Source organism: Ictidomys tridecemlineatus, chromosome 1 (assembly GCF_052094955.1).
Source record: "Ictidomys tridecemlineatus isolate mIctTri1 chromosome 1, mIctTri1.hap1, whole genome shotgun sequence".
In the NCBI taxonomy this organism is placed as follows: domain Eukaryota; kingdom Metazoa; phylum Chordata; class Mammalia; order Rodentia; family Sciuridae; genus Ictidomys; species Ictidomys tridecemlineatus.
In genome coordinates this window covers 93,693,291-93,712,605 of record NC_135477.1, presented here as the reverse complement: position 1 = coordinate 93,712,605, position 19,315 = coordinate 93,693,291, and the positions used below count along the sequence as shown (strand labels likewise).

Genomic DNA, 19,315 nt, shown 5'->3' with positions numbered 1-19,315 from the left:
TTTTTATATCAATCAGCTTGTATTTCATTAATGTTTGCTGAATTTGTCATAGGAATTTTCACATGGAAAATATTTTCATATGATTATTATAGTAGCCATCAAATTAATATAAAAAATGTTTATTTTATTTGTTTAGCATAAATACCAAGGAGTGGAATAGATGGATCATATATTCATTTTATTCCTAGTCTTTTGAAGAATCTTCATATTGTTTTCAGAGTGATTATTCTAATTTGCAGTACCACCAACAAAGTGTGAGTGTGATTTTTTGCTCACATCCTCACCAGCATTTATTATTATTTGTATTTTTGATTATTGCCACTCTGAATAAAGTAAGATGAAATCTCAGTGTAGTTTTGATTTTCAAATCCCCTGATTTCTAGGTATGTTGAACATTCTTCATATATTTGTTTGCAATTTGTATTTCTTCTTTTGAGAGTGTTTGCTTAGTTATTTTACCCATTTATTGATTGGGTTATTTAATTTTTATTGTTAAGTTTTTTAGTTCTTTATATATTTTAGATATTAATTCCCTTTCATAAGAGTAGCTGACAAAGATCCCCCCATCTGTAGGCTCTCTCTCCATGCTCTCGTTTCTCCTTATTGTATAGAAACTTTACAGGCACACCAATGTGTATAGCAGCACAATTCACAATACCTAAGTTGTGGAACCAGCCCAGGTACCCATGAACAGATGAATGGATAAAGAGAATGTGGTTTATATATACAATGAAATTTTATTCAGCCATAAAGAATGAAATTGTGGCATTTGTTGGTAAATGAATGGAACTGGAAAACATTAAACCAAGTGAAATAAGCCAGACTCAGAAAGTCAAGGGTCATGTGTTTTCTCTCATATGTGACTGCTAGAGCAAAATAAGAGGACACCATGAAAGTGAAATAGTGATCAGAAGAAGGAGATGTAGAGGGAGGGGAGATGGAAAAAGGGAGGAATGGTGGAATGAAATTGACCAAATCAGTGTATGTATACATATAAAAATACTATAGTGAATTCTGTCTTTATATCTATGAAACATCAATTAAATTAAACTATAAATAAGTAGAAGAAAGACCAGTGGAATAGAGGAAGGGAAGTGGGGAGGAAGAAGGGAAAGAGAAATCCTTGGGGACTGAGGAGAAGACAAATATATTCCATGCCTGTATGAGTATGTCAAAATAAACCCAATTTTATATATAATAAATGCACTAATTAAAGCATTTAAAATATTGGTTATTGGGGCTGGGGATGTGGCTCAAGCGGTAGCGCGCTCGCCTGGCATGCGTGCGGCCCGGGTTTGATCCTCCAGCACCACATACAAACAAAGATGTTGTGTCCGCCAATAACTAATAAATAAATAAATATTTAAAAAATAAAATAAAAAATAAAATAAAATAAAATATTGTTTATTGTGATAGTCTATGCATTGAAAAAAAATGTCTGTTTTAGACGTTGGGAATGTTTATCTCATTGACCCAACACCTTGAATTGCATCTGTACCTTATATTTACTAAATTTAATAGTGCTAAAGCTTATTTTCATAACATTCATCAATTTATAACGAAATATTTCTATATACTATCTTTTCTATTCCTAAGAACATTATATCAGATTTAGATTTCTTAGTCTTTGAAAGGGATGACATTATTTTTGTCTTGTAATCACTGTATTTGCTCTGCAATGATAATATCAAACAACCAATCAACAAATATTAATGGTAAACCATAATATGCCCCAAGTGATATAATGTTACAGAGGATAAAAGAAAATACACACACACACACACACACACACACACACATATATATATATATATATATATATATATATATATATATATAATGTGACTATATATTAGTATTGGGGAAATTAAGCTTTTTGAGCTGAGAATTTCCATGATGCCCTTAGTATTATAGAAAGGTTGTTTGGGCAGCAGTGTGCAAGATGAATGGACAGGAAAGAGAATGGGGGAGTGAGTCATACTAAGATACAGTCATCACTGTGTAAAGTAATAGCTTCTTTTGCTCTAATATGTTAACTCATTTTTTAAAAGTCATACCAATATTCATCCACCGTGGGGGAAGGTATTGACAACTGTGCCACCATTATTACTTGTGTTTGTAGAATTAACACACAACATGACTCTTTCAAAAAGTTGATGACTTACTATCAGCAAACCTAGCTCAGATGAAAGTTTCAAATGAATAAAGATCAACTCCAAGGAATCTTTATTCCTTCTTTGATACTTCCTTCTGTCCACCTACCTATTTCTGATTTCTTCCTAATCACAGCTTCTAACATAGACTTCTCTCTTCATTTCCACCACCAACCAAACTTATCTGCCACTGCTATGTAACAACCAAGAGCAATTAATTTTAGATAAGATGTTAATAGTGATAAATATGAGCATATTATCATCCAATTCTGGCTATAAAATAAGACTCTGGTTTCCTTAATTAACTTCTTTTCTGTAAGGAAAGCAACTTCAGTGTTGGCTGGTTGGATTCCTTCTGAGGTCTCTCTCCTTGGCTTGCGGAGGGCCACCTTCTGTCTGTGTCCTCACATGGCTCTTTTCTGTGTGACAGAATCACTGGGTTTCTTTGTGTGCCTAAATTTCCTGCTCCCAGAAGGTTGCCAGTTGGATTGGGTTAGGGCGCTCCGGTATGACCTCATTTAACCTCAATTACTTCTTTCAAGGTGCTGTCTCCTAAGAGGGTGCCATTCTGAGGTACTGAAGCTCAGTCATCAACATGTGAATTTGAGCTGAGCACAGTTCACCTGTTCACAAGGACTTTGTGGATGTGAATTGTGAAGGATATCTAGATGAAATCATACTGGCAGTAGAGAGGGCTCCAAATTCAGTGACCAGTGTCCTTATCAGAAAAGGAAAGGACACTGAAAAATCCAGGGAAGAGAGCATATGAAGGCAGACAGAGATTGGTGTTGTGGTTCTACACACCCAGGAATGCCAGAAACCGCCTGCAGCTGAAATAGACAAGAAAGACATTTTTCCTATAAAATATTCAGAGAGAGTGTGGCCCTGTTAACTCTTTGGCTTCATAATTCTAGCTTCTATGCCTATGAAGAAATAAAAATTCTGTTGTTTACAGCTACAAAATTTGTGATAATTTGACATAGCAATACTGAAAAATGAATTCAAGTGCTCGGAAGTAACCTTTCTAGATTCTATCACCTCCATGCCTTCCTACAGACAGTTATAAAGACAGCCCATCATTCATTCTTTTTTTAATTTGTTCTAATTAGTTATACTCAGCCTTAATACTTGAGGGAAAAAGTTATAAACAGGTATGAAAAAAATCTGTTTAGCCCCAGATGTTAATTTTCATAATTATCCAGATGTTAATTTTCATAATCTTTCTAAATGTATGCATAGTTTAAAGAAAAAAATTGTTAATTATCCCTCTATGAAAATGATGTTTAGCTATTGTATTAGAATATTTTATCTCTCTTTTTAAATATAAAATACCCATAGACAATTTTTCTCCTCAAATGACGGAATCTTGCATATTTACATTTATCGTGGAAGAATGGAATAAAGGAGGAGGGAAGGAAAAGAGGAGAAAAAGAAGTAAATAGTATAAAAATTTTTAAAGCATCAGTCATATGAATGTGCCCAGAATAATTTCTTCTTTTCAACTAGTTTTAAAATAGAGTGGCAATAGCTCAAACTGGCAACTGCCAAAGTGTTCAGACATTATTAAATGTAAAGGCAATGCTATGAGAGAATTTCAGTGTGCTTTCAAAACCAGAATTTAGAGTAGACATGGGTCATAATTATTCTTATTTATGTGTTATGCTAGAGTAGAAAACTATGCTCTTGCAATTGTCTTATTGACATTTCTATGCTGTGTAATCTAAAGTGAGTGTGCCTTCATTTTTAATATCTAACTTCCAATGATTGGGAAGTGTACTTTGCATAATTAACAAAATCTTGGTACACATTATCACAGGAGAGGATTCACTTCCTAATAATAGGGGTATCTACCATAAGGTATTCATGATTTGGAGCACAGTCTCCAAATGTGTGAGAAGCTAACCATGTTACACATAATAACTTTACTATTGGGATTGTGAGGAGGTAGATGTAGAAAAGTGGTAAATTGTATAGATCTATTGCTTTTGTGAGCAATTAATCTTGTTGACATACTTATATAAACTTGCATAAAAATGCCTGGAAAACATGCTGTTGAATTCTGTTGTTCATTAATATTGATCATGTGCTGTCCCCATTTGCGTTAGGAACTACTTAAAGATTACCTACAAAAGTATTACAGTACTATCGATTTTAAAACACCCTAAAGCCTCTTGAAACTCCACTTACGCTTTCATTTTTAAGAGTGATATCACCAAACCTTGTTGTCTAATCAGATAATCTGTAATTTATAAATACTAATCAGAAATAAAGATTACACCCACCAGTCTGTATACTTCTGCACATTTATAATGCAAGAAGATGCAAACTTCTTTAAAGAGACTATCAAAGTAGAAAGGAGGTAAGATCACCCTTGACTGCCTTCTTTTTGTTTTTATTTGCTCTGATTGAGTAATATTAATTTGTTTTCAAAATTTACTCTGCTGTTAAATTGTTTTCAAAGCTTTGGGTAAGATGTTTATATTAGTGCTGACATGCTACAGAAAGGATATTGAATACCTTTAGTACACTAAAGTTTTGACTGCTAAAGTTAAAAACATAACCTATTAAAAACATTTATTAATATGAGGGCATTGAGAGATTTTAGAATTAATTTCCAGACACCACTATACAAACAGGGAACTTTGTTTATATCATCTGTACCACATTCACAAGTGAAAGAAAGCTTCTAAATTCACCTTAATAATGAATCATATAAACTGGAAAACTACACATGATATTGCAAGTTTAGTCTTTGCCGACAATTTTAATTCTACTCAAAGTATTTGTCGTATGTTACTAGTACATTAGGTACCTAATTAATAAATAGTACTTAACTTAAAATTAGTGGGAAAATCCTCTATGTCTGTCAGGGTCAGTTTATTTCTTATCCTCATGGTAGTAGCATCATTTTATGCTACAGCTGATTATTATCATTTATCAGAGTGGGACTTTAAAATAATACTTTCAATATCAAAACAGAGCTGAGTATTATGTCATGGGGAAAACACAAAGAAAAATAGAAGTTTTCTAGGCCTCTATTTTTCTTATGATTAAATCCCCTTATCACTTGGAGAAAAAAAGAAATTGTTGATATGCATTTTAATCATACACCAAACCCAAAACACTTTTGGCTATCAAACAATTTTTTTGAGTTGATTCCTGGCACTTCATTTATTGATTTCTTTATGTAATAACTTATTTTCTCATTATTTCATTTTGCTCATTTTTCAAGTGAATGTCTTTATTTAATAAGAATTGTTAAATTGGGAGAGTAAAACACTGTTAATGAGATTGTGAAAATTTATGTTGTTCTTGATTGTATATTTGCCTAAGAATTAAGATACATGCAATCATTATGTAAAAGTGCACATTCAAACAGTCTGTTATTTACAATTCTGTGTAACATTCTTGAAGATGAAACCATATTAGAGACAAAAACATTGGAACCTAATTAAATTTTAAAGGACTTAAAGATTGAAAGATGTAGAAAAGTTACAGGAAGTATTCATAGTAATTATTGAGTGAAAAGCCTAAACCTTCTATAAACCGAAAATTAAAATAGGGTTTAAGCAATAGATATTGTTGTTATTACTCATTATTGTCATATACTTGTTTATTTAAAAATGTATCAAACACCTTCTGTGTGCTGACCATGACTCTTTCCAAGTGACATTTATGATATACAGGGGAAAAGTGACAAGGAACCATTCACTTCAGCTCTGTCATGACCACTCCAAAATAAAGACAAGGCATTTAGCATTTTATTAGTTTCACATATATTTATTGAGTAACAATATTGGGGAAATTTTTGTGTTTGACAGTTGATTTTGAACATAGCTGAAATGAAACAGTATTGTTAGCATAGTAGAGCCTGTATATGTAATACCTCGTGACACAATTGTTGAAAATATTCTGAGATGTTCTCATGTGGGGGAGGCTTTGCAGTGCTATACTATTTATAGGAATGTGCTTGGTGAATTCATGCTAATTCTGTTTACATTTGTCATAGCTAACATATTAGTATATAGATTGTCAACCTGGCTTGATGGAAAGGATGTGGACTTTGCAGCTAGGAAGAATGTGTTAAAATTGTTGCTTTTATAGTTAGACACGTTACTTACTTTAACCTCTCCAAGCTTGCTTTTTTTTTTTTAATCTCTAAACCAAGAATATATTCTTAAAAAGTAATATAAAGAAAAATATAAACTTCCTGTTGCTAGTTTATAAAGACTCTAGAAAGATTAAATCTTTATACTATTGGCTTTATTTCATCCTACTTTAAATGAAAATCACTGAATTCCTTGGGATGGGAAAAATAATAGCAGCAGTCTCTATTGTAGTCTTTTCTAAAACCCAGATGTCAGCTCAGGTCTGATGTCCTTTGGGATGTGAATGAAATGAGTTCCAACTCACTAGCTCACATCTTTTAGGAATGCGAGAGGCTACACCAGGATTGCTGGGCAAGCTTCGCCTATGCCCTCAGGAAGCGCCCAGAGTGCCTGGGACTTAACATACCCCAGTCAACTCTACCTTCAGATTCCTGTCTCCACTGGAACCCCTGGGGCTTTGTGTGCAGCAGCACTTCTCTACTTCTGGCAGGATGAGCTGAATGGAGAGCATTTCTCCCCTCCTGGCAGGACCAGATGGATGGAGAACACAGCCGCTTCCCTTTATTTTCCCTAGGTACAACTCACAAGCATGGGTGGTTAGCCAATGTCTGTGTAGAGCTGGATTCTCCTGCAAAGACTTTTCACATAGCATCAGTGCAAACAACTTAAACTGGAATTTAAGACATTACATTTGTTACCAGCTTCTTTTTCCAAAATATTACAGCATCCCAGTCTATTGCTTGACCCACCTCTCTCCTTGAAGACTTACTTTACTTTCAGCTTTCCTTTGAAGATCTCCTCTCCTGAGTCTTCCCAATCCCTTCTTCAGTTCTTCCCTTTGTTACACAGGTTCATGTAGCTCATCTCCCTGTGTTTGCTGTCTCATGAGTCTATTTTGCTAAGATGTAGGTATGCATAAGGTAGCCATCTCTTCCAGGCTCGGATTCACCCTTTGTTCTTTAGAGTGACTTCCACTGACCACTTTCCTGGAAATCTATGTTCTAACTCACCCAAGAACTGGTAGAAGTACCTTTATTCAGTATTTTTTTAATCATCCCTAGTAGAATTCTGAAAGTTTAAGGGAGCATGGAAAAATATTTTCTCTCTGATGTAAATCACTGCACTCTCTTGAGAGGACAGGAATAGCTTCATTAATTTTGGTTTTAATAACTATTTTTTCCTCCTAGATATAATTTGTTAAACTCAATTTTCTTCATCTTAAGTGTTTTCTAGATATATTCCTATTAGGTTTTGCTTTCTCAACTGTAAAATTGAGAGATTGCATAAGGTAATTTTAAAAGTTCTTTATTTGTTTAAAAGTACTTATTTATTTGAATCTATTTCTACCTTACTCTAACAATTATTATCTGTATGGTTATCAGTTAAAAAATATCGAAGTATTTCTTATCTGATATTGAAATGAATCAATGAGTAAAACCTCTAACACCTCATTTATTTCTTCATCCCTTTCTGAAATCAGATATTCTTTGTTCACTCCTAAATGTGTGTAGAAGATGTGGATTTGAGAAATATCTAATCTTTCTGATCTTCAGTTGTTTTTTTTTAACCACAAAAGAAAATGATAGTGATTACCTTGCCAAATTGCTTTGAGGAATATTTGAGAACATTTATATAAAAAGAATTTGGAAATTGTAAGACACTACCATATAGTAATTAATTAATGAGGGCAAAAGTGAAAACTGAGAAATAATAGACCTGGGTTTTCAGCACAATTTACACATTTTAGCAATGGGAGAAAATGATTCAAATTCCTCTCAAGCTAGTCATTGGTCTTGCACTTTCTTCTCTGTCTCCAATATTGGCAATGCATCACTTTAAGGGAAAAGGTTAGATAATTTATTTTTGATATGTACTGAATGGCACAAAACTGCCTACTTAAATAAATATATGATGTATGTGTCCTTAACTATACATAATAAAATTTATTTTTTCAAAGGACACATATATCACATAGTCCAGTCAGAGCAGCAACATCAGTCCAGTTCCCTCGTATGTTCAAATGTGCATACCCAGCCCATAGCTGGCTCTCGACAGACCCATACTCAAGTAGCCATTCACTTTTGCATTCCTTGACTAGTCCTCCCTGTTGGGACCTCTTGTGTCCAACCCTGTGCCTTCCTTCCTGTCTCAATTGAAAGCATTAGCTCCTTTTCTCAGTGCATCTTCCTTCAGGACTCTGGAATCCACTTTTCATTCATAGTCACTTAGTTTTATTAATCTTATGTTTCTTTTTTTCATGTTTTATTAGTACATTATAGTTATACATAGTAGTGGAGTTCATTTTGACGTATCATACATTCATGATTCCATATAATTTGCTCTGTTTCAGTGTCTAGTACTTCCTTTTCCTCCTTCTCATCCCTATTCTCCTTCTATTCTTCTAGTCTTCTTCTATTTATTTGCTGTTTTGAAATTGATGCTTTATAGATATACATAAAGATAAAATTCACCAGTATATTCGTATATGTACTCTCCTTTGCTAATATGTACACCTTAACTTTATTTTCTCTTTCTTCCCATGTATTTTTATTGATGCATTTCAACCATACATAATATTGGGATTTGTCTTCATGCATTCATGCATACACATGATATTTTTTCTCACTTTGAAATGTGCTCTAGTCTCCATAGTTAAAAAAGAAAGAAAGAAAAGAAAAAAAAAAGTAGGAAAAAAAACCATTGTTTTTGTTGTTTAGTCTTTCTTTATCTCACAGAGAGAATTTTTCTTTCCTCAATTAGACTCTACCCTTCCTCAAAATCTTGAGTCTGGATTCTGTCATCAAATAATATTCTCCAGAAAGCAGACTATAATACAGAATGAGTAGAAAAAAATTCTCAGGGAGAATGTCTGTAATGGACAAAGGGTAAAGACAGCAAGAGTAGGTAGGTTAAGTACTCAGACGGTGACATTCCCTGACATTTCTGAAGAAAGAAAAAGGAAAGAAAGAGCATTGCGTAGAAAAACCCTCAGACTCCCAGGGTTCAAAGAAAATCTCAGATTCACTAGTGGAGCACTCCAGAGTACAAAACATGCATTTGAAGGGTCTTAGGTTAGCAGGACTGGCCCAGCTTGACACGCCCCATAGTGCTTAGCCATTGACTAAGGAGTGTGACCTGGAATGAACGCTACTGTAGCAGATCCTACCCTTCAGTACCTGGCTGCTGTCAACTAATCACATTGCTGGCAGTCTGGTTCTCTCCAAGGGAGATCTGAGCACAAACGTCACTTGCCACAGGTATTGGTCACTCTGTTGAAGTTACTTTCTGAAAGCTCCTAAGTGACGATCAGACCCTTTTCTCCAAAGGAGCAACTTTTGGTTAGCTGCCCCTTTTAGGTTGGCAAGAAACATGCTTTTCCAGAGGCATGTTCTACCTTAAATTCAAAAGTAGCCTATAAAATTTTTCTTGGTCTCTGTGGTTACAGTCATATGCTACAACAGAGGACAAAAACTCTTCAGTGTTCATAACTTCAAAAATTACTATTTGATATTAATTTTTAAATATGCAAAAGCTATGCTACAATTCAGATGCCTTGAAAATTTACTTAGTGCTATATTTTTTGAGTTCCTAATATGTGGTAAACACTTTCATTGGTATTTTGGATGTATGAACTCTTTTCATTGGTAACAGAACCCATTGAGATAAATATTATTAATATTAATATTTAACACAAGAGTAAACTGAGGCAACAGAGAAAATAAATTTCAAGGTGCCATGGACTAAAATGTGGTAAAACCAGAATATAAAACCCAGGTCTTCAGAGTTTACACAACCAGTACATTTCCTGTATGTTAATATCTAAAGTACTTTTTCTATAAAATTGTTAATTGCAAAATGTTGATCTACTTTTAAGCATATGCATCATGTGGCAATATATATTTTTCTGTCTTTCAGGTCCCTGCATTCCTAATCCATGCCATAATGGAGGAACCTGTGAAATAAGTGAAGCATACAGAGGGGACACTTTCATAGGCTATGTTTGTAAATGTCCCCGAGGATTTAATGGGATTCACTGTCAGCACAGTAAGTTATTTCTAGTCATTGTGCTTTTATTATTATTGATCTAAAGTGTACAAGTCATTAGCATTCTTTGTTTGTAGTAGAATCATAGATTCTTTGAGCAGTTTGAGCAGCAAAGAGCCCTAGCACTTGGCTGTGCGGCTTCTCTCCCACTGGATACACCAGGTCCTCAGCTGAGGACTCGACTATGTTGCAGTCCTTTCAGGGATGTGGGGGGTTTGTAATATCCTGGTTTGCCCTTTTCATCATTGTTCAACCATAATTGCAAAATATTACTGTTCCTGTCAAACTGATATTTGTTTCCCTTTCAAATTTGCGTTAAAGCTACATTCTTCAAGCTTCCCAGAATTATCCTGGTGATTAGGTTCAGAGATGATACCCAGAAAAGAGCACTGTCCACTCTGCCCTATCTGTAAGATAGGGCTCTCCTTCTTTCTTATTGTCATTTTAGCATGTACATCTTTGAAAAGTCAACAAGCCTGTCATCTGCACTTCTTTCTTTTATCTCTAATCTTATTTATCCTGGAAATTTCAACAAAATAAATTCATTTGTGATGATTTCTTCTTAGAAGCAGAACTGAACAAAAATGTCAGATGAGTGGTGTGGACTCTAAATTGCCACAGGATCCCAGCAGGCAAGCTCTCAGGGAAAGTTTTTATAGGGGTGTCACATGCAAGCTGAGTATTGAAGAAGGGACTGGATATTGATCAGAGTGAGGGGAAGAGCATGTGGTAGGAAGAGTAGAGAGGGATTATGTGAGCCATGAATATCAGAGTGACAGTTAAGTGATGGTTTTAAAAATAAGTAAGGCAAATCTGGATATGTCAGCCAGAGCCCGAGTTCCAGCCAACAGCATCAAGCATAGTGTCCCCCAAACCTGAAACTCTAGGAGCATCTTGTACTTTTCTGGACATTTCCCATGTCCCAGAGTTTGTAGAATTTCTGAAGATCGAAGCCAAGCATCCCAAGTGCCTAGATATTCACTTAATCCAATGAAGAGAATATTGGCAATCCTTTATCACAATGCCTTGAGATACAGTGTCAGGGCAGTGCCCAGAGGAGACAATCTGACCACCTCCCTCAATTCAGTTAAGAGCAGCCTGTACACATACACACTGAAGACCCACCTGGAATCAGATTTCCATGATGGACTGTTGTCTGGTGTTCAGACATGGGCCTTAAATGTAAGGTCAAATTATTCTGATTTCTTTTTTTAGAAACTGAGAGTATATACAAGCAGATTCTTACTGTTAGAAGAAATCCTTACAGAGTTTGGAAGGATTATATTTGGAAGGCATGTATAGTCCCCTAATGTTATGTGTATTACACATTAATTTGTTCTTTTTCCCCAACCTACTGTTGAAGGCATCATGAATTTGGGGCCTGCCCTTAAGCCAGAGATTGGAAAACTCAAAATCTTAGTTCTGATGAATAATGTTTATACAGTGATACAAAATTATTTTCATTATCTCTAGGCCTAAATTTCTTCACTTTGACAAGTTCCATTTCATTTCAGTTGTTTTTAAGCACTTAGAAGTTCCATCAAATGTACCAAGTCAGCCAGGTGTGGTGGCAAATGCCTATAATCCCAACACCTCAGGAGGCTTAGGCAGGAGGATCACGAGTTCAAAGTCACTCTCAGCCACTTAATGATGCTCTAAGCAACTCAGAAAAAAAAAAAAAATCAAGTCATCTTTTGTATGTCCCAGTCTTTTGCCTTATACCCTTGCATCACACTGAAAATTCATTAAATTTCAAAGCTTATTTTGGAGAACAAATAACTGCTCCCCTTGCTACACCTGACCCCTTCCCCAAGACCTTAAATTCATTTTAGGCATTGCAGTGGAAAACCTGAGGCTGAGAGATTCAATTCAGAACTAGAATTTTATTGTCAAATCACCTGCCTCTATTCTGTAGATTGCATCATTATTAGTTGCAAGAGTCAATGGAAGGAAGAAGACTAGATTTGGATTTGGAATCAGAAATCTAGATTTGAGACCTGACCTTTAAAGTTATTGGATAAGTGACCTTGAGCTAGTCATTTGACCTTTCTGTGACCAAAGACACATAAATTGAGGAATTGAACTAGAAATAGATGACCTTTGGTTCATATGAGCCAGGAAAATATTATGACTAAATGGGTTGCTTACTCACTGTATAAAGGTTATCAAGCCTTCCTCTTTATAGATGAAATTGAAAAGGATTATATATTGGGAAAGCAGATTTAGAAGTGCTGGTAGCTCTGGAAATCTTTCTGTAGGAGAAACAGAAATACCACTCTTTAATCCCCTGCAAGAACTGCTATGTGTTTGGGTTTGTTTTTCACACTGGTAACAGTTTCATGACCAAGATATTCTCTAGAGCCTTGCTACTCAGAATGTCCCTAGGAGATTTTTAGAAATACAGATTATCAAGCATCACCTCAAGTCAACTGAATCAGAATCTGTACTCCATAACAATCCCCAGGTGACTCTTGCACATCAGAAAGTTTGAGAACTACTGTACAAAGTTTTGAATAGCTAAGTATGATCATATCCTACACTGATAGCAACTGTTGAATTCAGTTGCATAAAATAGATGAGAGCAAAATGTTTAAGGTTTTTGAAAGGCAAAACTTCATTGAAAGTTACTAAAAATTAGAGATGTATTAATTTAATATGAATATTTCATTTGGAAAAAGAATAGAAAAAAAATCCTGCAGATAGCCATTGGGGGAATGCTTACTAAATCAGTTCTATGTGATAGAATATTCACTAAATATTCTAGAATATAGTTAGACAATTAAGTTTTATGATACCCAGTGATGAATATACAGGTAATCATATCAGTTTAACAACTATGTTACCAATGTTTTACAAATTAGGAAAATTATTTCCATAATTAATATCTACATATCCTTTTTGGATTTTTTAATGGTATAAGTTTTATTTTAGTGTAAAGTTTATAGAAAAACTGAGCATGAAATATAGGGTTCCCATCTAGCTTTCTTTCACATCCATACACAGTTTCCCCTAGCATTAACATATTGAACTGGTGCAATACATTTATTACAATTGTAAGCAAATATTAATACAACATTATTAACTAAAGCCCATAATTTACGTTAGGTTGATTTCTTTTTTATTTTATAATTACCTGGGATTTTAAAAATGGATAAGCTCAGGTGTTCTCCATTATAGATTCACACAAAATAGGTTCATTGATGTAAACCCCCCTGTACTCTATCCATTTATACTTTCCTTCCCCTGCCCCAACCTTTGAAAGCCATTGATCTTTCACTGTCTCTGTAGTTTTGCCTTTTCCAGAAATTAGTATAATTAGAATCCCCCAGAATGTAACCTTTTCACATTGATTGCTTTCACTGAACAATATGCATTTAAGGTCCCTCCTTATCTTTCTAGGACTTGGTAGCTCATTAGTTTTTACACTTAAACAATATTTCATTCTATGGTTTTATCACAATTTACTCACCATTTGTGGGGTACCTTGGTTACATTCAAATTTTGGCAATGATAAATAAAGCTTCTATAAATATTCACATGCAAGGTTTTATGTGAACATACGTCTTCTATTTATTTGGGAAAATACCTAGGAGAGCAATATCTGGGAAGGTTCCTTCAGTTTTATAAGAGACTGCCAAAATGCCTCCTATGAGGACTGTACCATTTTACCTACTTGCTGGCAATAGAGTCCCTGTTTTTCAACGTACTCATCAACATTAGTCATAATAAAAATAGCATGAGATTATAACTCTATAATAATTTTATAATAATCATTAGGAATCTCATATAGATTTATCAAATTGTATTTGTTTTGAAAATGTCATAGGATAATGTGAAGCACACATACTCACTATATGTATGTATATAAATTAAAGATATACATTGTAGAATAAATTGAGCACCAAAGTAGTCCAGAGGTTAAGATTTGAAAGGCATTTGTAAGCAGGCAGCTTTCTACTGGGAGCTGCATTTGGGGCATGCTAGAAGTAATCATATTGTCTTCGTTGCCTAGTAACAACTCTAATGCCTTAGAGAAGGACTATTGCTTCATTCCCAGGACTCTGCCTGTCTTCCCACAGCAGACTCTATGCATTCTTCCCTCCCAGTAAGTGCACAACTTCACAGCCATTATTTCCTTCAAGAAAAAAAATGTCAGTTTCTATTTTTTGGTGAAGAATAGCTGGTCTAGGAGCCCAGAGAGCCCTATAAGCAAAAGGAATGGTTTAAAGAAGTGGTCCATGTGATCAGATTGGCTCAGGAAAGATAAAATTCTCACTAGCCCTTTTCCTCATTGTAAAAGGTGGTCAGGAAAACAGACCTAAGGCTTTCCTCTTTATTCTGCTAAATACTGTAAATCAGTTTGGTCTTAGATTTATGTTATTGATTAATGGATTCATACATTCAACAAATAAAAATCTACTGGGGCCTTGAATTTTTTCACTTGTGTAAATTATATGTTCCACTTTTTTTAGAATTAGATAATGATATTTGCTGTTTCAATAATCATTGTTAATAGAATTAATTGCATATTTGGCAATTTTGTGTTTTCTCTGATACTTGTTAAACATGCAGACTCATAGTATACCTAAGCCCTGTTGAATTGAAATCTTTGGTCAATGCCTTGGATTTAATGCTTTAGGACTTAAAAATACCCATATGATCTTGAGGTACACTAAACTTAAGAAACACTGGCTTAACGACTGACCATTAACCTTAAGTATCTTAATTATACTGGAGGAGACATAATATAAGGGGCAGGATTCTGGATAAGACCTGGATTTTGATGCAGCTCTATCTTGATCTATAGATGAAGGGTCAGCTGGCACTTAATGCTTCTGTGCTACAGGTTTCTCATCCAATAATTCAATGCAATAGACATTTACTGAGAGCTTACTGTGTTGTATGCTCAAAATAACATGTCTGCAAAAACTGGAGTTAATAACCCTTTACTCTGCTTGCTTAAAAAAATGTTCATTAGAGTCACATGAGGTGTTTCAGAACATACTTTACAAAATTGGAAGAATTAGGTATGCCTGATGGTCTGATGTTTTACAATCTAATACTGATTCCTATTGATTGTGAATTTTTCTTTCCTTTAAAAATGTTTTAATTTTTTAAGAAAAAAAAATCTGTAATGTTGGATAAAGAGAACTTTATGCTTTTCTTTAAAAATTTTTCTTAACATCCTAATTAAAGATAATTCTTATTATTTTTAAATCAATTTTTAATAATTTTTATCTTCCTGGCTTCTTTAGTTCAGCTTTTTCACTACAGAGTCCATTTGTCCTAACAAAGATTTCACTTCCAAATTTTGTAAAAACTTTTACCTGGAGTTATTACTAACACATTCAAACTATATAACTCCATTGGTTAAATAAATATCTCTAAGAAGACTTTCAAAATAGACTTGCTTCCGACCCCAAAAGCTGAGGTCGAGATTTGAAATATTCCTGCTCACTGATGACTTTGCAGGTCAGTGTGAGGCCCCTTAAGTATATAAACCAGAGGTCCTAGAACTCACTAAACATTGAATCATTTGGATGTCCAAATAAATACACAGATTTCTTTTGTTTATCCACAGAGATTCCAGTTTAATAGACTTAGCTTTGGACCAGGTGTATTTAACAAGTCCCCCAGTAAAAGTGACACAAATGTTCCTAGAACTCTGGTTCTCAACTTGGCTGCACATTACAACTGCCTGGGGACCTATAAAAAATAGTAATGGCTGACTTCTACCCCAGAGTCTGATTTTTAATTGGTCCAGGGTGTGGTTTAGGCATTAGGGGTTTTAAAACCTCCCCTGATGATTCTAATGTGCAACCAAAGCTGGAAATCAGTGTTCTAGAACCATCTTGTGAGGAATTGCAGTATCTAAACCCAATAAGCAGAGATACACTCAAAGGGAAACTAAATTTAGTATACTTAATTAAAAGCTCACACAGAATGAGCTTCTCAAAACCTTATTGAGTTGTGACATTTAACCTTTGTTTAAAATCATGCAAATCATCTTACAGAAAGAATTCCTAACTAAGTGAAAGAATCAAGACAGAAGAAGTTGTTAGCTTATTCTTCTTATAATTCATCATTCTTTAATCTATCTATATTATCCAGAGTTCCAAAACATTTTTATTTTCTTCTTTTCCATTTTTGGCTAGAGGCCAACAAAGAACATGGTCTTGGACAACATAGATAATAGATATTTGCACAGAAACAGTAATCAAATATGTAAACAAACTCTGATATTGATAAAACTCATATTTTAAAGTGGCTATTTTAGATAATAGGAAAAACATTTTTACCTTTTTACTTATTAAAATAAACCTGGTTGTTCCAAGATAATAAACTCTGAACAGAAATATCTTTTAAAAATTTTGCCACAAGATTATACTCATAAAAAGAGCATATTTATACTAATAGGCCTGAGCTTCTAGAATGGGTTCACTCATGGTTTATGAAGATTCTCTAAAGGAACACAAATAAAACCACAAAAGCAGTTTTTAAAAATAATGTGATTAATCTGAATTTACGCAGTCTCCCAGAGATGTTAACATTGATTTCCTGATCACTATTGCTCTTTGCTGCTACCTTCCAAACTTCCATGTAGCTCCCATGGGACCTTATTCTTTCCTAGAGTATTCCCCAGACACATCAGGAAATTATATATTCACACATTTAGAAAATATTTATTGAGAACTTACTTTTTGGTGAATATGTGTCATGTACTTAGCTCTGCCATTGACACCTCCTGGAACATACTGCTCAGGGGCAGGCTACTCTGTCCCCAGCTAAATGATTACCTCACCAGCTAAAGTATACATTGTCTGAAGAAGCAGCAGGAGTCTAGTCATTTTACCCACATTGGGTCCTACTGTGTTCCTTGGTGTTGGCTATTTTCAGAACATCACAAATCTTTTTATGAACTCAACCATCTTGCTGGAGCTGCTCTATCATTCAGGGCTCAAGCAGATGCCCCAGGCTTATTAGGGTCAGAAGGAAACATGTCTATACCTCTTATCCCTATATCTATCATCTTCCCCCAAACCTATTTTGCAGACTCATTTCTCCTTAGTTCTGAAAGCGTCTGTGCACACAAGGATAAATCTCTTTATGGATCTGAAGCCTATTTATCCAGCAGGTATGGATTAATGCCTACTTTGAACCAAGCAATGTTCTGTATGTTGATTACAGCACTGAACCAAAACAACCAAATCCCTGCTGTTTCAGGGCTTTTATTCTAATGGGAAAAAAATTATAATAAAAAACAGCAACACTTGCTTTACCATGAAGTCAAGCAATTAAACTCCTGGGCACTTATCTCAGAGAACTAAAAGTTTAAATACCTGTTCATGGATGTCCATAACAGTTTTATTAGTAATAGCTTAAAACTGGAATTGACCTAGATGTCCTTCAACAGGTAATTGGTTAAACAAACTTTGGTACATGCATACCTGTTACTCAAAATAGAAAAGTAGGAGCTATTTATTGATACTTATAAAAACTTAGATAAATCTCCAGGAAATTAGCTGAGTGAAAAGAAATAAAAGTCAATTTCATGAGGCTGTATACTAAATACTTCACTTCTATAACATTTTTGAGATGACCAAGTTTTAGAAATGAAGAATATTCTAGTGGTTTCCAGATATTACAGAAAGGGAGGAAAGTGAGTGTGGTTTATGAAAGGGCAACATGAGGTATCTTTGTGGTGCTGAAACTGTTCAGCATACTGCCATGATAGATTTACAAGTGTATGCACATGATAAAATTATATAGAACTAATTACATATGCAAATAAGTAAAACTCTGTACATCTGAATAATATTGGCATATTTTTAATAATGTCAATAATATTTTGGTTATACTCTTATTATTCATTTGCAAAAACTGGCAAAGTGTACATGGATCTCTTTGTATTATTTTTTATAATGAATATGAGTGTGTAACTAATGAAAATTTTAATTAAAAACATAAAGCATTAATATGTAATATCTAGTATCCATGTGTGTTCATCAGGATGGGACATGGAATTCAGGGGTATTATTTTGTAACATGGCCAAAGAAGTTTCCTCATACCTCAAATTAACATTTGAGACTCAGGAAGCCTATCAGGGAGCAAAACACTATTGCACCCTAGGCTAATTAAAGTTTTTTGAGAACTTTAAGGCACCACATAGATCTTTAAATTAGTCATTACTGTGAGGAGGTTTCAGTCATTTTAAAGGTACATCTTAAATTAGAATACTTCTAATATAAAATTTACCAACCTGACCACCCGAAAAAAACCCATTTAGTGGTAAAGGAACTACTTCTGCCATTTTTTTAAATAAGTTAATAGTTTATTTGGATAATGAAAATGTGATTATTAACACAATTGAAAACTGAAATGCAAAGGCCCTGAACCTTGATTCCTTGTATGCTCTTAACAAGTCATATGAACTTGAACAAGTGCTGATTGAAGCCCTGTTTTCCTTGTCTTCCAAATATAAGTAACTGGGCCATTCTCCCAGTTAGGTTCTAGTTCGTTATGCCAAGGCAATTTAAAATATATGAAAGTGTTTTGTATAATTAGACATTCTATATTTTCATAAATTTATTATTTTTTTCTATTATTGATTTTCAAAGTACTTTAATCATGGCAGAAGAAATTGACATTAAAATAAACACTGATTTTTATCTTATCTCATTATATGGAAGAAAGGATAGGAACATCAGATGCCTCAATTTAAAAAGTAATATCCTCTAGCTGGGAACAGTAGCACATGTCTGTAATCACAGCTACTTGGGAAGCTGCGTCTGAAGGATTACAAGTTTACTATTAGCCTGAGCAACTTAGGGAGTTCTTGTCTCAAAATGAAAAATAAAATGGGCTGGAGAAGAATTAATTAGTAAAGCACCCCTGTGGTCTCTTCCAGTACCACAAATACACACACAAACTCTCTCTCTCACACACACACACACACACACAAATTAGAAGAAGATGAAAATATAAAGAAAATGTGCTATATATACACA

The 19,315-nt window shown here is 34.3% G+C and overlaps 1 protein-coding gene across 2 annotated transcripts in view; it reads left to right on the top strand.

Annotated features, from left to right (window-relative positions):
- Window positions 1–19,315, top strand: part of Edil3 (EGF like and discoidin domains 3) — a 394,473-nt gene that overhangs the window by 176,629 nt on the left and 198,529 nt on the right. For both annotated transcript variants that reach the window (XM_040271830.2, XM_005315666.5), the window contains one exon: window positions 10,178–10,306. In XM_040271830.2, coding sequence (XP_040127764.1) covers window positions 10,178–10,306 — 129 coding nt within the window. The remainder of the gene's footprint in view (window positions 1–10,177; window positions 10,307–19,315) is intronic.